General features: G+C 37.1%; 1 protein-coding gene across 15 annotated transcripts in view; it reads left to right on the top strand.

Moving 5' to 3' along the window:
• The window catches only part of Nrxn1 (neurexin 1), a 1,031,461-nt gene that overhangs the window by 504,376 nt on the left and 506,512 nt on the right, over positions 1–20,573 (top strand). For all 15 annotated transcript variants that reach the window (XM_042675422.1, XM_042675423.1, XM_042675430.1 and 12 more), the window contains 2 exons: positions 5,247–5,420; positions 11,592–11,711. In XM_042675422.1, coding sequence (XP_042531356.1) covers positions 5,247–5,420; positions 11,592–11,711 — 294 coding nt within the window. The remainder of the gene's footprint in view (positions 1–5,246; positions 5,421–11,591; positions 11,712–20,573) is intronic.

The following is a 20,573-nucleotide window of genomic DNA, read 5'->3' on the forward strand; positions in this document are numbered from 1 at the left end:
CTTGACACTTGCATCCTGCTACTGTACTGGAGAGCTGAGATTCTGCTCTAATTGTCTTGTACTCCCTTTTGTAAGAGAAAAGAAAGCCTCTCCCAACGCTTAATTTTATCTATTTGTGCTGATGGTTCCCAGTGGATTCTCCTGAGCCCCCATCTGTGTTCCGCAAATGCCTGGATAGACGGGAGTGGGTCCCTCACAGTACACACTTGTCCAAATGGTACATTTCATGTTAGATTACAAGGGCATCCTCCTCCTGAGAATTTCTTAATTTCCTAGCCTTCCTGGCCTCTGTCTTTGGACTCTCATTATTTTTCCTAGGAAGTAGTTAGTTCTATCATGTTTTATTGATTGTTTTTTACTGAAATTTCTTCCTTGGACTTTACTTATGTACCATTATTTACTAAGTAGCCAAATGTTTTCCTCTTTCAGATCATGATAATCTTTCATTCCCTTTCTTGAGTGCTATATTTATTTTGTGTCATGAAATCTGTTCTGTGCCCCATGTCTAGGACCAATGTTTAGGTCATTACCAACTGCCTTCATTTCGTTGGTCTCAACTCTTCAATTATGTTCCACCTTACAAAGCAAGCTCACAAACGCTTTCATTTCTCTGATTTTCTGAGACACAGTTTGAATCTATAAACTGGCCCTGGCTTCATACCTAGACTTTGTTTTAAAAAAAAGGGGGGAGGAATTCCTGATCTATTTCTATTAAACTAGCAGACACTTAGGAATCAGCTTTCTTGCTTTACTTACCAGGTTAATACTGCTGGGTTTCAAATTGTGTATGTCAGAGTAGCCTCTTAGGCTACTGGACACATTTTAAAGCACACAAATGATTGTGAATTGAATCAAATCAAGTATTTTTTTAAATCCATAAAAGATTTTCAAATTTCACATTTTGTCTCTCCAGTTCCACTAGAAACAGTGGGACAAATTGAACTCGTTCTTCTGAATTTCTCAGGGCACTTGGCACAGAATCCACATGGTGAAAATACACTCTTCACAGACATATTAACACAGCTGTACCATCGGCAGTCATTTGCTGAATACATGGTGCACACACCAACTCCATTAACTCCATTTCAAATATAAAAAAAGTTGTGTAATTAAACAAGCCCAAGATTGAGGCAGTCATTGATTGGCCCACCAGTTTGTAGTCCAATAGAACTAAATAGCATGTATACAATTCCCTACTCATTTGTGCCCAACAGCTGGGAAACAGATCAAGTGATATCACCTCCAATAATTTGCCAATGACCCTGCAAAGTGTGTGATGCATATATCTGGCACTAGATGTATGATTATGATTAGTATTTAAGAGACAAATATTATGAGCTTGGCTACTTTACACATATTCTCTCTGCATCTTCTGCTGAAAATTTTCCCACTCTATTTTTCCTTATCAAGTGTGTATATGGTCTACTTAAAAGAAAGGAGTAACATTCAGGCTGTAGTCCTTTGAAAAGGAGCAACAGGCTAGATTCAACTCTTCAGGGAGCTTGGCTTTTAATGGATGTCCATCTGGGCTGTTATATACACATGCAGGGTCAGTAAGGAGCAAATCCTCCTTTTTCTGCATAAGACCTCACCTGCAAGGGCCCATTAGTGCTAATGGGTCACTTTCCTTCCATCACTCCTAGGATCAAAAGGAGAAGTTGCATCTTTGATGAGGTGGTAATGGTACCCAGGGCTAAGTCCACTTAAGAGTTTCCTTTGTTCTCTTCCTATGGAAGCCCACCAAGGGACTTGAGACCACTGTCTGCCATGTGAAAAGTTTATAAATACAGTACTAAGTAGGGGAGCTAAGTGCAGCTTCAGTAATGAAAATGCAAACATATCTCTTATTTATAAAGCCAAACTCCTCTGCCTTGATATTGATAAGGCTCATATCCTGCACTACTTGCATTGATATTTTCTGCTCTTTAATGAAACCGAGTGAAGATTATTACTTTTCTTCAATAAGCTCTGGTAAGTCTGGTGAATGAGTTTGCTAATAGGAAAACAAGAATTGTGGTAGGATGTTGGGAGGTAGAGGAAGGAAGTACATTATTCAATTAGTTCTCTCTGCCTACATGGCATCTTACATTATATTCTTTTTTACTTTTTTCTGCCATTAACTCATTCAAATTGATAAGTGACAAAATTCATTGGCAGCTAATTATGCTTAGAATCTAGTCCTAGGAACATGGAAGAAAGAAAAACATGTGAAAACTTAATATACCTCCTTTAGGAAAATGCAGTGGGAAAGAAGATTGGTTATCTTTAGCTTTCAGTACTAAATTCTACATTTGAAAGCCTAAAAGCCGAGGCTGGAATTCTTCATTCAATTTCACACCATTGCCCAATTTATTAGGCCAGGATTTTCTTATTGATTTGGTTCAACAAATGAAGACAAGGGACATGTCCTTGCATTGATATTTGACATGTGAAAGTGTAAACTCAGCCCATATTCTCTCATATCCAAGGTAGTTAAATTTAACTTCCTATAACTCACCTTGCTATCTATTTGAGCTCTGATTGTTGGAACGAGTGAAAATATAACCTTTCTTCTTTCCCTGGAGTTATGTCTAAAATATTCCAGATGAGAAGCAAAGAATTCCAGTTTACTTGCCTTTTGGGAAGTAGAGACAGAAAGAGGTAACATGGAACCTCATCTCAAATATTCCATAGTCACAAGTCAGGGGCCCACTAAATGGTAATGCAGGCTCTTTGTTCTTATGTGCAGGACCATCTCGGGACTACTCTAGACCATCAGAGAATGTTTATTCTGTTACTCTCAGACCACAGTGAGGATAAAAGTTTGGAGCAGTTCTCCAAGCCTCATCCTACATAAATCTACCATATGTCCATTTCTCAAGCATCTCCTTGCTGCTCAGGGCTCTCCTGAGGAAACACACACAGTTGACATCATTCTCCTAAATCTGCCTGTGGCTTTTCTACCCACCAATGCTTGGCCCTTACATTAGAAACCTAAGCCCTCTTTTAAGCATTCACCAGTGACTGTTTCGTGTGATAAAGTGTCTCCAAGTTTTCTACTGCTGCCCCACATGGAGTCCAAGAAAGCTCTACTTTCCTCATGCGCATGCTATATTCTGTTTTGTTCCTAGAAGAGTCTAGGCTCCTAAGACTCAACTACAGAAAGCTAATTTTATATCTTTGAGTTATGACTCATGTCCTTTTTGAGGTAACTAAAATACAATGGCCTGAAATTTAAATTAGAGAAAAAGCAAAAGAGAATGGAAATGTGGAGACAAAAACTGAATATTTCAAAAGTAGTATCTAGCTTATCTCAGATCAAGGACATACTATCTTTGAATATTGAGGTTAATGGCCAGTAGTCAATAAATCTTCTTTTATTCAAAATGGGGAAGTAAAAATATCTAGTACTTTCTATACAAATTATATGGGATCAATGCCAGCCTAATATAATATAGCTTTACTTAGTACCTTAAAGGCAGCCAATTTCTCAGTTTTTGAGGGTAAACTTATAGACCAGAGCAGTATATTATGGATCTCTAAGGTTACCTCCTTCATGTTCTGCATTGATAGTTTGCTGGAGTTAATTAATTGCAGTTTTTAAATGCCATCTTGATATGGTGACTGATCTGCAGTAGAAACACACATAAAATCAAGTATCGATTGTTCTCCCTCTCTCTCTCTCCCTCTCTCTCTCTCCCTCTCTCCCTCTCTCCCCCTCTCTCTCACTCTCTCTCTCCCTCTCTCCCCCTCTCTCCCTCTCTCTCTCCCTCTCTCTCTCCCTTTCTCCCTCTCTCTCCCTCTCCCTTTCTCTCTCCCTCTCTCTCTCTCCCTCTCTTCCTCTCTCTCTTTCCTTCTCCCTCTCTCTCCCTCTCCCTCTCTCTCTCCCTCTCTCTTCCTCTCTCTCTCTCTCTCTCTCTCTCTCTCTCTCTCTCTCTCTCTCTCTCTTTCTCTCTGTCTGTCTGTCTGTCTCTCTCTCTCTGCTGCTGCTGCTGGGCCTTGAACTCAGAGCCTACATGCTGTCCTCCCAGGTTTATTTGCACCAACTTTTTTTACTGATGTTCTACAACTTGACAGCTCCACTTCCGGAGTTTTGCTGTGTTATTGGAGATAAGAGTGTCTTGATTTCTTATCTGGGCTGTCTTCAAACCTCGATCCTCAGATCTTAGCATCTTGAATAGTTAGACTTTCAGGCACAAGCCCCAATGCCCTAACTGTATCCTGTCTTTTGAAGTAAAGTTGGAGAATCCAAAACCTGGGGACAAAGCTGAGCAAAGCCGGTCGCTGGTGGCTCACGCCTGTAATCCTAGCTACTCAGGAGGCTGAGATCTGAGGATCATGGTTCAAAGCCAGCCTGGGCAAGAAAGTGTGTGAGACTCTTATCACCAATAAACCACCAGAATACTGGAAGTGGTGCTGTGACTCAAGTGGTAGAGGGCTAGCCTTGAGCTGAAGAGCTGAGGGACAGCGCCCAAGCCCAGAGTTCAATCCCCATGACTGACAAAAAAAAAAAAAAAAACTGAGCAAAATATTCCATTAGAAGCTGCAATGAAAATGGGAAAATAAATCAATAACTTGTTAACACATCTCGGTATAGTCGAAAGTGGTATTTTTAACATATAAAAGGATCACAAACCTGAAGACCTACATAATATTAAATAACATTCACATCAGTTCATGACTAAGATAGACATAAATATAGACTATAAGGTAGCTGTAGCCATTGGAGAGAACTTGTGCTGGTTAACTGAGAGACCCAGAGCTCTCTAGGCAGAAAGCCCATTTAACAAGCATGTGTATTGATTGAATGCTACTATACATTTTCCCTCTGGTGGATGCTTCCTGTTTGTTAATTAATTTAACCCTCACAGACACCCTACCCAACAGGTTTTGCCACTCTCATTTAGAAAATGAGGGGCATTAATTATCACAGAGCCTGCTCATGGACACAGAGCTAGTACCTAACAAGGGTTTGAGGTTCAGTGATGGGTACAGCCCATGACCTGTGTTCTTTCCACTTGCTCACACCAGATGGTGTGAACACCAAATGTTCACGTTCTTTTCAAAGTACCTTCCAGAACTACCGGTTAAAACCTTGTATAGTATTCAACCATTTTATTCTTTTGTACTTTTAGGAACAGAGGAAGTGGTACATTTATTTTTTTTATTAATCTGTTTTATGCAGCCACTGCATTTGCTTTATCCTATTGTGTACTTATAGAGAATGACTTGCTGCTTTTGTGACCAAGACTTTGCTCTTCCCACAGGTGACCTGTACATAGGAGGAGTGGCCAAAGAGACATACAAATCCCTGCCAAAACTTGTTCATGCCAAGGAAGGTTTTCAGGGATGCCTGGCATCTGTTGATTTAAATGGACGCCTTCCGGATCTCATCTCCGATGCCCTTTTCTGCAATGGACAGATTGAGAGAGGATGTGAAGGTACAGATCTCTGCTAGCATGCTCCCAAACAGTTGTAATTCCATCTAAGATTGAACCTCACAAGCCAGCAGGGAAAGACAAATCTGCAAACTAGTCAAACATGCATAGAGGGCATAGAATTTTTAACTTAAGGTTTAAATTTTCCATTTCCTAAATCTTGTTTTCTGGACTACTTTTAAGCCTGCACTAATATCCAGTGTAAAAGGAGAGCTATCATTGTAGATCTTCTTATTTCTATTGTATATGTGTGTGTGTGTGTGTGTGTGTGTGTGTGTGTACATGGGGAAGAGGGGCTGGGCACTGTCCTTGAGCATTTTTGCTCAACATTAGTACTCTACCACTTGAGCCACAATTCCATTTCTGGCTTTTTGGTGGTTAATTAGAGATAAGAGTCTCACTAATATTGCTGCCCAGGTTGGTTTTGGTTTTGAACTGCAGTCCTGAGATCTCAGTATCCTGAGTAGCCAGGATTACAAGCATGACCATAAACACACACACACACACACACACACACACACACACACACACACACACACACATACACATACACACTCACACACACACACACACACACACACAACCCTTTCTTAAAAATATTTTGACAGTAGTAACTCACATTTGGACAAGCTACAAACAATAATCCTTCTCTGCATACTTCCCTCATACCTGGGATAGAAGGTGTGGGCCACTACACCTGTTTATTCTTTGAAATAGGGTCTCAACATTTTGTGTAGGCTTGCCCAGATCTATAGTCTTCTGATCTCTGATTCTCAAGTTTACAGGGTTACAGATGTAAGTTATAAGCAGTGAGAGTGTATGCAGTATATTTTCTGTATAGGAAAAACGGGTTTCTGGTATCACCCATGGCTAATATTCTATATTTCAGAAATGCAATTCAGTGTCTTCCATTCTTTTGTGTCTTTTCTCAGACTGAGATTGTCAGGGGTCATTTTTTTATTGCTACCTTCATTTTAGCTAATTTTCACTTCAATGCCTCAGATTATTTGGGCCACTTCCCCCTCTGGAAGTGTGATTTAATCACATTATCATGAAGTGTGTGGCTCTGGGTATGTCTGGGCTTCTCTTTTAATGTCCATCATAGCTTGTTCCATTTTGTAGAATCATAAAAAAAAATCATATGAAAGAAAAGAAGGACCAAATGTGAATTCTTACCCCTTATTAAGAACCATTCCTTCCTAGCCAAAATAATGACATTAATATTTAGCAATTACCTAACCTGAAAATTTTTAAAATTTGAAAATACATTTCTTTTCTCACTGAAGCATGTTTTTCTGAAAAGTCAGATGATATTCCAAATGTGTGGAAATAATACAAAAGGATAAAGTTATTAAGGCTCTGATGAATTCCTTATTAATAATATTACTTTATAGTTACTAGTATTTTCAGTAGTAATTCTTGATATAGATTTCCAAACTCTTGTTGGGCATCATTTGATTAGGGTTCTTAATTACACACATTCTAGCATATCATTTAATTTCTATCTGAACATTTGAACTCACACAAAAGATTATAGCATGGTCCTTTCAGACCTCAACTGGGAAGACTTAAATAACCCATCTTTAGAGATTCTCCCCACTATTTATCTCCTCTTTACTCTTAGATTCTTACCACAATCCTATCATGGTGAACTCACCTTTCCCTGAATCTTTCATTCCAATATGAAAGTCAACAACTTTTAGCTCATTGAATGGATCTTAGGAATAATCTTTTAAGTACATATCATAAAAGTAATTGACTCATATTTTATGATTAGAAATAACATTGTGTATACCCAATAAATAATCTCTCTAAAGACAGTTGTCCTATTGAATTTTAATCCTAATCATAAAAATCTCCTCAATTCCATGTTAATAAAAACAGCTTGTGTCTGACATCTCCAAATAGTTTGTCAAGGTTTTCTATCATTTTTACTCAATAAGATTCACAAATCTCTAAACTCCTGGTATGTAAAAAGTTCTTGATCTACCTTCAACCTTTCAATTTTATTTTATTTATTTTTGCCAGTTCTGAAGATTGAACTCAGGGCCAGATACTCAGCCTCTGTGTGCTCAAGGCTAGCACTCTACCACTTGAGCTACAGCACCACTTTCTGCTTTTACTGAGCAGCTCATTCGATATAAGAGGCTCACACACTTTCTTGTTCTTAGCTGGCTTTAAACTGCAATCCTCAGTTCTCAGACTCCTGAGTAACTAGGATTACAGTCATGACCCACTGACATCCAACTCAACCTTTCATTTTTAACTATTTCAGTAGAGGAGAACTGATTTTATTGATAAAATATATCTCACCTATGGGAAAAGCTTTTCCCTGTCAAAGTCTCAAGATTAATGTTTCTCAAATTTCAATCTACAACAGAATCATTTTGAGAAGTTTTAAAACCCCAAGTGTTAACTATCACAACTGGGGCAGCTGATTCAATACACTTAGTCTAGAACTATTGATATTTCTATTTCTATTATATTTGTATATTTCTTTCTTCCTTTACTATTTATTTAGTTATTCATTGGGCCAGTCATGGAGCTTCAGCTCAAGTCTTGGGCAGCTTTTTTTTTTTTGCTCAAGGTTGGCACTCTACCACTTGAGCCACAGCTCAATTTCTGGCTTTTTGTGCTTAATTAGAAATGAGTCTCATAGACTTCCCTGCCTGGGCTGGCTTCCAAAGGTATTCTCAGATTTCAGCCTCCTGAGGTAACTAGGTTTACTGATGTGAGCCATCAGCACCCAGCTTAGAATGTGTATTGCTCACTTGCTCCCTAGCGATTTTGCCACTATAGAGTGCAGGATTTGGCAATTACTGCTTTGGATGACAGTGACAGCTTTTCCTGGACAAATAGTAGAAAATATTATAGACTGGTAACCAAAAAACAAACTCGCTTATGTCAAGGTAACTCCTCTACAGTTTTAGAGAGTTTTCATCATATTTTGAGGACCAAAAACATTCAACCCTAAGATTGCTTTCAAAGAGTCTAAAGCCCTTTTACACCTAATTGTAGCAGGTTTGCCTTTCATCGTATTGTCTCAACAATGGTGATGAGGTTTACATAGGCTATTTTATTTCATCTTTAAGATTATTTGAATTCCTGTCCTTTTTCTAGATGACTGATTTTTTTTCCTCAGAGATTTGAAGTGACATTCATAAGGGTAAACACACTAATAAGTGGATAGCAGAAACTCCAAACTCAACCATATTTTATCTGCAAGCCAAAATATATAGCCAGTTTTCCCCAGTGGTTTTTTTTTTTGTTTCCAGACATTATAGATTTAGTTTTATTTTATTTTCCTTTTATAGACACATCCATTTTAGAAATCTTTTAATATAAATGTCCTTTGGCTTGTTCTCAATTTTAGTCAGTGATAAAATAAAAAGAACATTATATAACTAAAGGGAAAAACAAATTCGTGATTCTGTCTTGTATAAATGCCTTTCAGTGTTTAAGGTGAGTATTTTGCCAGGCACATGCATGCCTTCCCTTGCAGCCCCTGAGTGCAAGGAAGTTGCTGTGAGAATAAAACAATATTAAAAATAAAGTCTATCTTTATACTGTCACTGAGTTTGGGTAGGTATTCTATGTTGCAGCTTTGCAATATAGGTGGATAAATGTCTGGGATTTCAGTTTATTATTATTAGAGTTTAGCATTGTGTTCGAATGGATGATTTCTAAAAGAAAGAAGAGCAGGAGGGAAATGGAAAAGAGAGAAAGGGAGGAGGAGGGAAGGGAAGGGGTAGGAAGAAAAAGAAGGGAAGGGAAAGGGAAGGGAAGGGAAAGAAATGGAAAGGAAGGGAAAAGATACCACCCTTTAAGATAACCTTAGTTACCTCTAAGATACCTTTAGGTTCTTGCTCCTGCTAATGCAGGCCACAGAACAAATAATCTATGGATACAATCATTAGGGTCCCATACTCTTTGCTCTTCATCACAGAAAGGAAGACGCAAAGGAAGATTGCCTTTGAGAGATTTTATGTGTCTAAAGAATTAAAATAAAAACACTGATTATTTTCTATTTCTGATGTTATGGAAAGAATATCGGTGGATCCAGAAGCTTGACATTTTTACTACCATGACTTGTTTTTAAAACCCTATTATTGTTTTGATCACTATCATGACAGCCATTCTTGATCAGGGCCTGTGTTAGAGTTTCTCAATTTGTAAGAATTCACATGAATTAGGCTAACATCAATTAAGTTCTTCTGAAGGAAGTTATCATAGAAATATAAATGTAAGAAAGATGCTGAATTGACATTTTGCAAGAAACATCAACTTATGTGAAAACTACTTATAGATATCTTTGATTTATTCACTAAGTAAATACCTGAATGGCTGTCACAATAGACTGGCATCCAATTAGCCTAGTCTCTGTATTTATATTTTCAGAAAGCCTATGACTTTATATTTACTGGAAAATATAGTTAGCTTATTCTGTTTAGGTAGACTGTTTCTCACATGTTTTGAGATCATTATTAGGAGTTTCACTAATAATTATTCAAAGGATAGCTTATTAGGACAGTGCAGACATTAGTCTCAAATCCTCAAGTAGAATATACTTGGTAAAAAGTAAGTGTGAATGCTCCTCATTGAGGTTTTCTAAAGGAATATTATTCATGGGGAGTTACATTGCAATTTGTTTCTGCTACTTCAAATGATACAAACAGTTTTGGGAGTGTGGTGATCACTATAAAACCCAGCAGCTGGAAAGTGATTGGTTAGCATTATAATTTTAAGACCTAATCGCAAGAAAACATAGTAAATCTAGCAAAATCACAGAAAGAGATGATTGGTGTTCTAATGACCACAGTCTACATCGTATCTGCCCATGACAAATGGTCCTGCGTGTTCCCAGTAAGCAACATGGTCACCTTATTGAAGCATTCATATCTATCCAAAGGAAGAAATGATTACAAAAGCCTTTTAATTTTCCTTCATTACATGTCATTGGCTCAGTTAACCACTATATATACACATGTATATATACAGTAAACTTTTAATAAATTACTGCTTTCTCATTTTTTTTGGCTTTCCTCAAGACTTATGGCTTTTAGTATTAATTTGTTTGCGATGCATAGCATTTCTTCTCCTTTTGCAACAGCATGCTCTCTTGACTCTGAACATTCTCTTTGCCCCATTTCAGTATTGCTTACTAACATTTGATATATTTTGCTTTTTTTTTATTTTGCTGACAAAGTTGCATTGATGAAAGCTGACTTGCAAGGTAGATAGCCCTGTGTGTACAAAACAAGACTGAAACCCCAGACTACACAGTGGAAGCCTTAAAATAACATGTTTACAGTTTTGCATTTTTGTAGTATTTGTTATTCGGGTACAGATTTGAATTTTTTCCCCTTCTTCTTAAACATTCTTCAAGAATGCTGTGCTCCTTTTGTGGCATCATTTGCATAAAGGCTTTCAGTCTTGAATCTGTTTGTTTAGTGATTGCCTTTAGTGCTTTGATCATACTTTTCCAGTTCTTTGTTTTACAGTGTTCTAGTTATGATCCTCTAGAAACAGACTCACATTTTTTTTCACTTGTGTGTTTAATGGGGCATGCCATTTATATGGAGTTTTTCACTTTATGTTTAATTGCATGAGATCGTTAAAGCATGTGAATCAATACTTGCCAACATACCTACCCAAAACACCTAGCAATCATAACTCTACCCATGGTTTTATGCAGAAATTCTTCTCAAATCTTAGGATATTTTGCATAAGTTTTTTTTTTATTATTTTGCCAGTCTTTATCTCAATCTCATGAAGTTATAATCTCCATTTCTCATGGTGTCTCTATTCATTGGTCAGAAGTTAAGAAGACGCACTCATTTTCTAAAATCCAACTGTGGTAGAGAATTGTTAATGATGGAATGAGATTACCTGCTACCTCAATCATATTAGAAGCCTCTAGAGTGACATTTCCTATTTGATGGTTTCATTTATTGTTATATCACTGTCATGCACTTGAAATCTAAGAAAAACTTCATGCTCCAGCTTTTCAGTTCCTAGTTTCAGGTGTGTGAAGTAGAACTTCCAAAACTAGTTTGGCCGTGTCATTTTAGGTGTTGGCAACTACTATGTGTGATCTGGCTCATGTCTAAAATGTTCCGGATTATACTTTCTAAAGAACCCAAGTTTGTTTTTCTGTTTGGAATGTCTTCCCAGGGCCCAGCACAACCTGCCAAGAGGACTCATGTTCCAATCAGGGCGTGTGCCTGCAGCAGTGGGATGGCTTCAGCTGTGACTGCAGCATGACTTCCTTCAGTGGCCCACTCTGCAATGACCGTAAGTACCTGTCTGAGGACAGCCTGATACATATCGCCTCTTCCCTCTGCTTCTGGACACCCGGTACTCTTCCCAGTAACTCCATGCTACCATAATGATGGTTCTGCAGGTGCCTCTTGCTCGTGAGCTTTTAAAATGATTATTAATAGTTGTTGCCTTGTTGGAAACCATGTTTTTTCATTTCTTATATATGGTAATTCTACCCTTACTTCTGGAAACTTCAGGTTGCTTTATACTAAGTAATATTTAATTTTATAAGACTTTTTATCCTGAGGGCTGTAGTTTCTGTGAATTCTTCTTTCTTCATCTCTTAAGATGACCCTTCCCATTTATTTCAGAGAAACAAGTTTAAGCTTTTTCTTCAAGTACTCTCTTCTCTTTTATTTAGTCCAGGGTCCTCACCTTTAGTCTCACCGTATAAGCATGACAATGAAAGACAGTAATCCTATGATATTGTGAGATATCATGGTGCCTAATGTATATCATAGCAGAGAAGATATTGAGGTAAAATTCACTGGTATAGGGTAAAGTTCTGCCTCTGAACTTTCACATAGGTGCTAAGAATATTTCCTACCAAGTATTTCCTTCCACTGCATTGGAATTCCTAACAAAAGTGTCCAGCTCATAGAGTGTGTGGCTTCTGTAGGAGCTACTACAGGATGAAGGAATGGAAGATATAGTGATTGAAGGCTTGGGTTTCACAACAAAGGCTTGAGTGTGGATTTAAGGAAAGTCCAAAGATTTTCTTTCTGACCTTTGTCGTAAGAGATTCTTTTCATGTCACTAGGTACACATACCACCATGTTGAAAATAGGTTCCAATTAAAAAACGTATTCCATTCAACTCTACTATCATCATAGGAAAATGGTGCAATTTACTAGCTGATGCCAGTTTCCTATCCAAACTATTGGTTACAAAAGTGCAGCAACTAATACATAGAAAAAAGTAAAAACACACTTGAAGAATTCGTTTTTAAAATACATTTTATTTTAAAGATACTGAACAGAGGAGCCACAGTTACATGAGTAAGATAATGAGTACCTTTCCTATTGAGCATTGTTATCCTCTCCTTTGTTTTTCCCCTACTATCTCTTCCCTGGCCACCTCCTTTCAGGGCCATATCACCATCAAAGGAGAAATAGCTGTTCTCCATGTTACCATTCTTCTTTCATAGAATTATAGTAAAGTTGAAGCAATAAAGATATATTCCAATAACCATATATTTGCAAAAACTATATTTCTGCACACAAAATCACACTTATAAAACAATAGCATCATTTTGGAGTATATGAATAGCCAAGACTCAATAAGTACATACACACAAAGCAAAGAAATTTACAAAACTTACAGATCCTTGAATAACAATAGGTATAGTTGTCTAAGAGTAGGAACTTCCTGCCCTTGCTCCTACCCTGCAGAATATGATGTAAACTTCTTTTCAGGGACAATAAGACTGAAAACCTGTCAGGATTTTTATTATTGCAACATTTTAATCCAGAATACCATCCTGACAGATGCATTGACTACATGTGGTAGTGGAGAGGGCTTTTTTGGTATGAAAATATTTTTCATTTTGCTCAAGAACATTCTCTGCCAAACTATGCTTAATCTAGTTTCCATGTTTTACAAATAAGTTGCCGTTTGGCTCTGTCAAACTGTGTATCCTCATATACCAGTTAAATAAGAAGAATATTTAATTTCTGTATGGATGCGTTAGGCATATTCTAAAGGAACATCAAGATCTAATCTTAAGCATGAGGCTGGCTTCCACATCTTTTCTGCAGAAAATTATTTGAATGCTGCTTCTCAGTGATCATTGTGAGGATGGTAATGACAAGGCTATTTGATAGGTTCTTGTAAAAAAGTAGATCCCATTCAATAAATGTGTGTCCTGATATGTCTCTTGCACAAATCAACAGTAAAATCACTTTGCAGAGCTCTCAGAATATGTGCATTTTGATTAAATGATTACCTCATACTGAGTTTTCTGGGAATATAAAATAGTTTCACGGTTAACATATTGAAATATTTTGGTGATGAGGATATGTTCATAAAATCAGTACTAAAAACTCAATCTTATTCTGTATCAATTATAATTTGTACAAGACATAATAGGTATTGTCATGAAAACTGGCACATTGTAGAAAGATGGTGATTAAAGTACCTTGCCACATTTTGCTCACTTTGAAACGTGACCAAAGTGAGTCTTGCCTCCATAGCTCTTTGTTTCTCTGTAAATTATGCAAATAGAATGGGTGTGAGTCTTTGGATTTCAACAAGCAACTTTTCTACAAAAAGGCTTATTTTTTTAAACGTCCTTTCTTTTTTTTTATTGTGAAAATACTGTACAGAGGGGTTACAATTACATGGGCAAGATAATGAGTACATTTCTTATCAAGCATTGTAGCCTCCTCCTTTGTTTCCCCATACCATCCCAGCCTCCCCTCACCCCTCCCACCCAACCCTCCTCCCCCCCCACCAAAGTTGTAAAGTTCATTTCTTGATGAATCTTTTTAGCCTTGATTTAGTTATTTAACCATAAATTATGTGACAGCAGCCTCCAACTGTAGGTGAAACAAACAAAAACAAGTAAGCAAATCATGAGAAACAAATCCTTTTAGTAGTCAAAAGAATGCATTAAAAATCAAAATCCCTACCCAAAATAGAATTTGTAAATGTCCTATGTCTGATAAGTTACAACGAATGTGTTAGAGTAACTACAAAATCTTATTTATATTAGCCTGGAGATATAATTAACAATGGGAAGATGGGAATACTTTATGGCCTGTAAATGTAATCCTAGATAAATCATACTAATTAATTGAACTGAAAGGGATGCCTCAGAAAAAGAGGCATTTATACAAAGTGATTCCAAAGGATATTTCTGAAGATATGTATATATGAGAAGTCCTTTCTTTCCTGAAAATTTGTAAATTTGTTCCCCCCCCCCTCTCTCTCTCTCTCTCTCTCTCTCTCGTGTGTGAGAGAGAGCGTGTATATGTGCATATGTGTGGGAGTGTTTGTGTTTGTAAGTGTGTATGTGGGGGTGTGTGTGAGAGGTGTATGTGTGTATTTGAGTATGAATATGTGTGTATGTGTGTGAGTGTGGGTGTGGGGGGGAGGGGCTATTACCATGTACTCAAATCTTTCCATATCATTACCAAATTTTAGGGCCCGCATATCATATTATATCTGGTTCTGGTAGTAATGTCTTGGCTCCTTCCCACCACCACCTATTCTTCCTTCTTCCAGTCTCTCCTGTGCATCTGTTACAAGTTTTGTTCTCTCCGATTTAAATATCACCAGCATCTCCAGATTCTCTCAACTAGAAGCCATATTTTCTCTTCTCTTATTTATATAGGACTTTGCTTACGTTTTTAAAAATCAATTGTCATGTTCTACATTAGAATGTATTTGCTTGATCATATCTTCTTATAAGACTGTGCTTACTTCCTCCAGAAATAATATTCCTTTCTTTCTTTAAAGTTTCTGGCTGATGAGCCCAATATATGTTTATAATTGATGATTAAAAAAAAAATAGTTCAGTGAACCAATGTTGATTGAAGGTGCAAACTTTGCAAAAAGATTTCCAGTTTGTCCTCAATGGCCTACCTTACTCTAGATGCATCACTCTGGAGCTGATAATCCTCCTGAGTCAGGCTGTAGCCTTCATTTCCATGCTTATCTATTGCAGAATGTAGTCCATATGGCATGTTAACTGCCAATTTTCCTACTCATGGCTTTCTGTATATTGCACTCTCCAATTTCCTCAACCTTGCATATGCTAATTTCTTCACCTGGGGAATTTTCAATCCACCTGGAATGCATTCTTCTTACTATTTCTGCTTGAAGCAATATCATTTGATTTTTCCATTTCTACTTAGACTGTTTCATCCTATGGAAATTTCCATGATCCTCTGAGCTGACCAGAACCTTTCCTTCCAGTGAAATGTTGGGGCAACACTATGTTGCACTAGCTCCTACTAATGTATGTTGTTGAGATTTGTAAACCTTCTCTGGGGTTAGCTGTTTATGGAGTGTCACTGTGTTCCAGCTCCATGTAAGGGTGTACATTTACTATGCAGCATGTACTTATCACCTCTTTGAGCCTGAGCATCTCTTCTTCTTGATCCAACCAGTGGGTTCTCAAAAAGTCCTTTTCTGCTTTTACCCGGTGGTCCATAATAGAATGTTACCATATTGGCTAATTTGATGTCATGTTGGAGAAGATGAATATAGTTATGATCACAGGAAAAATAGCGAACATAATAACATTGTCACATTACATTAGTATGGAAATGTAGTGTGCCAAATTACAGTTCAGCTTCAACAGTGTCTTTACCATAGGGAGTCATACATCATAGTGCTGTTACTTTGCTGCTATAACTTAGAAGGGTGTGGGCGCTGCTATTAAAAGGCTGTTTTCAGAATCCGAAACTTTGCCAAGGAAAAAGATTTCTCTGATTGAAATGTCTTGCATCTTTTGCATGATAGACACAGATATTTACTCAAACAAGAATGAAATCCATTTGACTGAGACTTCTTACCATGACATCTTAAAAAATACTTTAAACTTTGTTGCTTTCTTCTTTTTTGTTTCAAAAAGAAAAATCCAATATGCAGTGTTATGAGCATTAAAGTCTGAAGTAATGGAAGTGAATCATAACCTCGATAATAATAACTTAGATCTGAACAACATTTCTCTCCCATTCATAACTGCTAGTACTATTAAACTGTGAACTGATTTGGTATGGCTGTCAGGTAGGGCTGCATATAATTTCAAAATTAACTGTGTCCACAACCAGATATTCCTTGTAAGTGTAATAAGTTTATTAACCTTGAGTCATTCAAAAATTTCTAAATTATAGCTCTTAAACCATTGAAAGCAATTCAGAAACAATATTTACTAGTATCACCTTAGAAAAACAATGGGGAAGGAGGGTTTGATTTGCCTCAAAGGATTAAAACATTATTCACACTGAGTCGGAAAATAAAATAACAACCAGAAAAGAGAGCAGGATATACAGTAGAGGAATGCAATACTTCAGAGAAGTGCTATCTTCTACTATTTTATATAAATTTATCTTTGCTCGTGTTGGTAATAGACCTCATAAAAATAGATGAATAAAAGAAAGCATTGGCCTTTTCCTATTGCAGTTTGACAGTTAAATCATAGTGCCATGCTGATCTATATAAGAAAAGTGGGGAGAAAAATCTTCAAACAGTGGAACTGCTTTGACATATCCAGAGCACTGCCCTGAACTGTGCAAGAGCTGGGCAAGCCATCACATTCAGCTGCCTTTGAACCAGGTGAATGCTGCCAATTTGCCTCCAGAAGCTAAGAAGAGCAAAGGCTTACTTGGCATGTATCTTTCATGTATGGATTTTCCTGCTAGTATGCTCTTTTTTTCTGACTTGATTAAAACTGACCATATTGTATCTTAATTTAGATCTCATATTAGTGCTCTTCATCACAGGCCTTATATAAATATGAAAATGGCCTGGAGATGTTGGCATCCCTATAGTAATACCACTATATCTCGCCTGAGCCCTGTGAAGGTGACCTTCAACATACTTTCTTTACATTACTGTGCAAATTCCGTCATATTCTATCAAGCTCAGCAAACCAAAGGTACAAAGGGAGATGTTCTGCTAGTCACGCTGATTAACTATCTTCAAGGGATGAGAGTGGTCCTAATTTTCACACACTATTGCAACAAGATCTGTGACCCCAGTTTCCTTCTGAATATCAACTCAGGTCTTCCATTTAGTCTTCTATATGAATCAGTGTGGCAGGTACGTGGACCTAATCCTCAGTGCTCTGTGCTGAAACTTGAGGCCTTTAGAGTTAATCATACTTTTTTAAAAATCTTTTTTCTTTTGGCCAGTCCTGAGGTTGAACTCTGGCATAGATGCTGTCTGTGAGCTTTTGTGCTCAAGGCTAGCACTCTACCACTTGAGCCACAACTCTACTTTAGGCTTTTTGTGGTTAATTGGAGATAAAAGTCTAATAGACTTTTCTGCCCAGGCAGACTTCAAGCTGGGATCCTCAGAGCTCAGCCTCCTAAGTAGCTAAGATTACAAGCATGAGCCACCAGAGCCTTTTGTATTATTAAGGTTGACTTTTTTTCTTTAGTGAAAAAGATTCACAGAAAGCCTTTGTGAACAAAATGCAGATTAATGATGATGAATTTTCTGAATTCAGCATCATATGAAGTAGCTATTAATAATAAATAAATTAATATTCATTTGTTAATCAGGAGGATATATGAAAGGAATAAGCTATTAAATATTTCCATTTTAAAGAAGTATGGTGTTAAACAAATGCAGTTTATACTCAGTGAAATATTTTATTGTAAAAGAATATAATTGAGATTAAATTGGGAAGGAAATATGGGATTTTAGATAGTTGTTTTATTGACCTGTGGTTATACGTATGAACATCTGGTGCCTAAGAATGACAAAAGATTTTTAAATATATTACAGCAACATATTTTAATATTATTAACATAATACATATTATGTGGGATGTTTACATTTTATAAACCTTTTTTAGTTTTAAAATAATCTCATTATTTTTTACTTTAAAATGAGAACATTAATGAATGGCTAGTTTAAGCAACTTTTGGGAGCTGTCATGACTAGTAATTGAAAATGAGCCTGTTTTCAAGCCCTATTAGAATCCCCCCAAAAAGGGGATAGACTCAATATCAGCACTTCAAAAATTCCCGAGCCTCTACATTTCCTAGAAAGGTTAATAATGCCCTAAACTAAACACTATACAATCTCCCCCATGGCTTTCTGATTCTGTAAATGTATTGGGGTTTAGAATTCAGGCTCATTATTCAGGCAACTCTCCAGTCAGAGCCACACTTCCAATCCTTTGTTGCTTCAGCTAAAAATAGGTTCTTAGCTGGGCACTGGTGGCTCATGCTTGTAATCCTACTTACCCTGGAGGCTGAGATTTGAGGATCATGGTTCAAAGCCAGACCGGGGAAAAAAGTCTGTGAGACTCTTATCTCCAATTAACCACCAGAAAACTGGAAGTGGCTCTGTGGCTCAAAGTGGTAGAGTACCAGCCTTGAGTAAAAGAGCTCGGGGACAGCGCCCACGACATGGGTTCAAGACCCATGACCAACCACAAAGAATGTGTGTGTGTGTGTGTGTGTGTTCTTTTTATACAGAGTCAACTATGAATCCACCTGTATCTACCTGTCCATACCTTCCTCATAGCTAGGATTGCAATGCCCAGTTTGTTTGCTGAAGTGTGATCTCTTGTTAACTTTCTTTTTCCCTTTCTGATCCAGTCTTGATGAACCTTCCTATCTCTGCCTCCCAAATAGCTGAGACTATAGGCGTCGACTACCAAACTTGCCCTTCTTCTGACTCCTAATTCTTAAATTTAGTTTTAAGCATTTGTCTACTTGTAACATGATCTTTCTTTCAGCTGTTCCATTGCTATTAGTAAAGATAGTTAAAATTTCAGAGTGAACTGTTGAAAGTGTACTGTCATTAATTTCTAGCTCTATTGTAAAAAGGTACTGATTATGGAAAAGAGATGTGAATTTTCTTTTTGGGTGTGTGTATATTTAGTACTGAAGTTTTAACAGTGATTTTTCAAGGACAGAATTTCAAAAATAATAATTTAAGATTTGATCATAAAAATCAGACAAAATATTTACCATAGATTCACAATGTACACTATGAGAAGCAGGTAAGTAGGATTTAGCATATGCTGATCAATGAATGTCTTCCAAGTTTTCCTCTTTTTTTTAATTGAATTTTATTGTCAAGGTGATGTACAGAGGGGTTACAGTTACATACATAAGGTAGTGAATATATTTCTTGTTAAGCATTCTTACCCCTTCCCTCATTTTTCTTCTACTTTCCCTCTCCACAATGTCCTCCCCGTGTCTTCCAGGGCCCTCCCAGTTTTAAAGTTCATTTCTAACATGTTGTCTTGTGAGTATTGCTGTTGCATTGGTTTGCCCTTGGCTCTTTGTCACACCATTTTTTTTGTGCCAAGTGTTTCTTTATGTTAATTGTACCTTGGGTGTTTATTCATATCATTGTTGAGGTAGAAAGAAAATAAATCAAAATCAAAGGTTAACAGTTTTGTCTCTGAAGGTCTTTAGAAGATGCACAAGAGAAACCTAAGAGAAAGCATGAAGCCAAGGGCATGAAAACTTACTTAGAAAAACCAAGGGCCCTTCATATTTTTAGGAGAGCGGAAATGAGTAGAGTCCAAGAAAAGGTCAAGATAAAATAATGTTGTGCTTGCATTTAGGAATAATTCACATCATAAAGGGAAAAATGTATTACTGTGAAAAAAAATGCTTTGTCCAGTGGTGACTTTTTCCTTCCTTGAACAATGCATTCTGTATCCCTAATGAGATTTATGGTAGCAATTAAAAAGTATAGACTTCTTTTATGGGGAGAAATTATAGTCTTCTCTCCAGCTCCATAATATTATACATTTTTACCTCTCATAGCATTCAACAGCAGCATGAAATGCAGGACTGATTGTTACCTCTGGGTGCTCTGGAATGTATGATTTTAACGACTCTAATGGATCTAAATTCACATATCCCAGAAAATGACCTATAGAATATAAGGTTTAATCTCCCCAGGATTTGGAGAGGTAGGAAGATAGAAGGCATTCCTTAACTAAAATAGTTTCAGAGTGAAACAAGTTTCATAAGAGGGTGAGCTGATATAGAAAGATGTTTTTAAAAAATGGGTCATGAATAAGGAGACAGTCCCATGCTTCTTATAAGTATATAACATATGACTCTTTAAAGGAGACAAAAAGAAGAAATATGTAATGGGCAGTAAAGAATGCATTTTTGCTTAATACCAGTG

This window comes from Dipodomys spectabilis, unplaced genomic scaffold (assembly GCF_019054845.1).
Source record: "Dipodomys spectabilis isolate Male_0828 unplaced genomic scaffold, ASM1905484v1 ptg000026l, whole genome shotgun sequence".
Classification (NCBI taxonomy): domain Eukaryota; kingdom Metazoa; phylum Chordata; class Mammalia; order Rodentia; family Heteromyidae; genus Dipodomys; species Dipodomys spectabilis.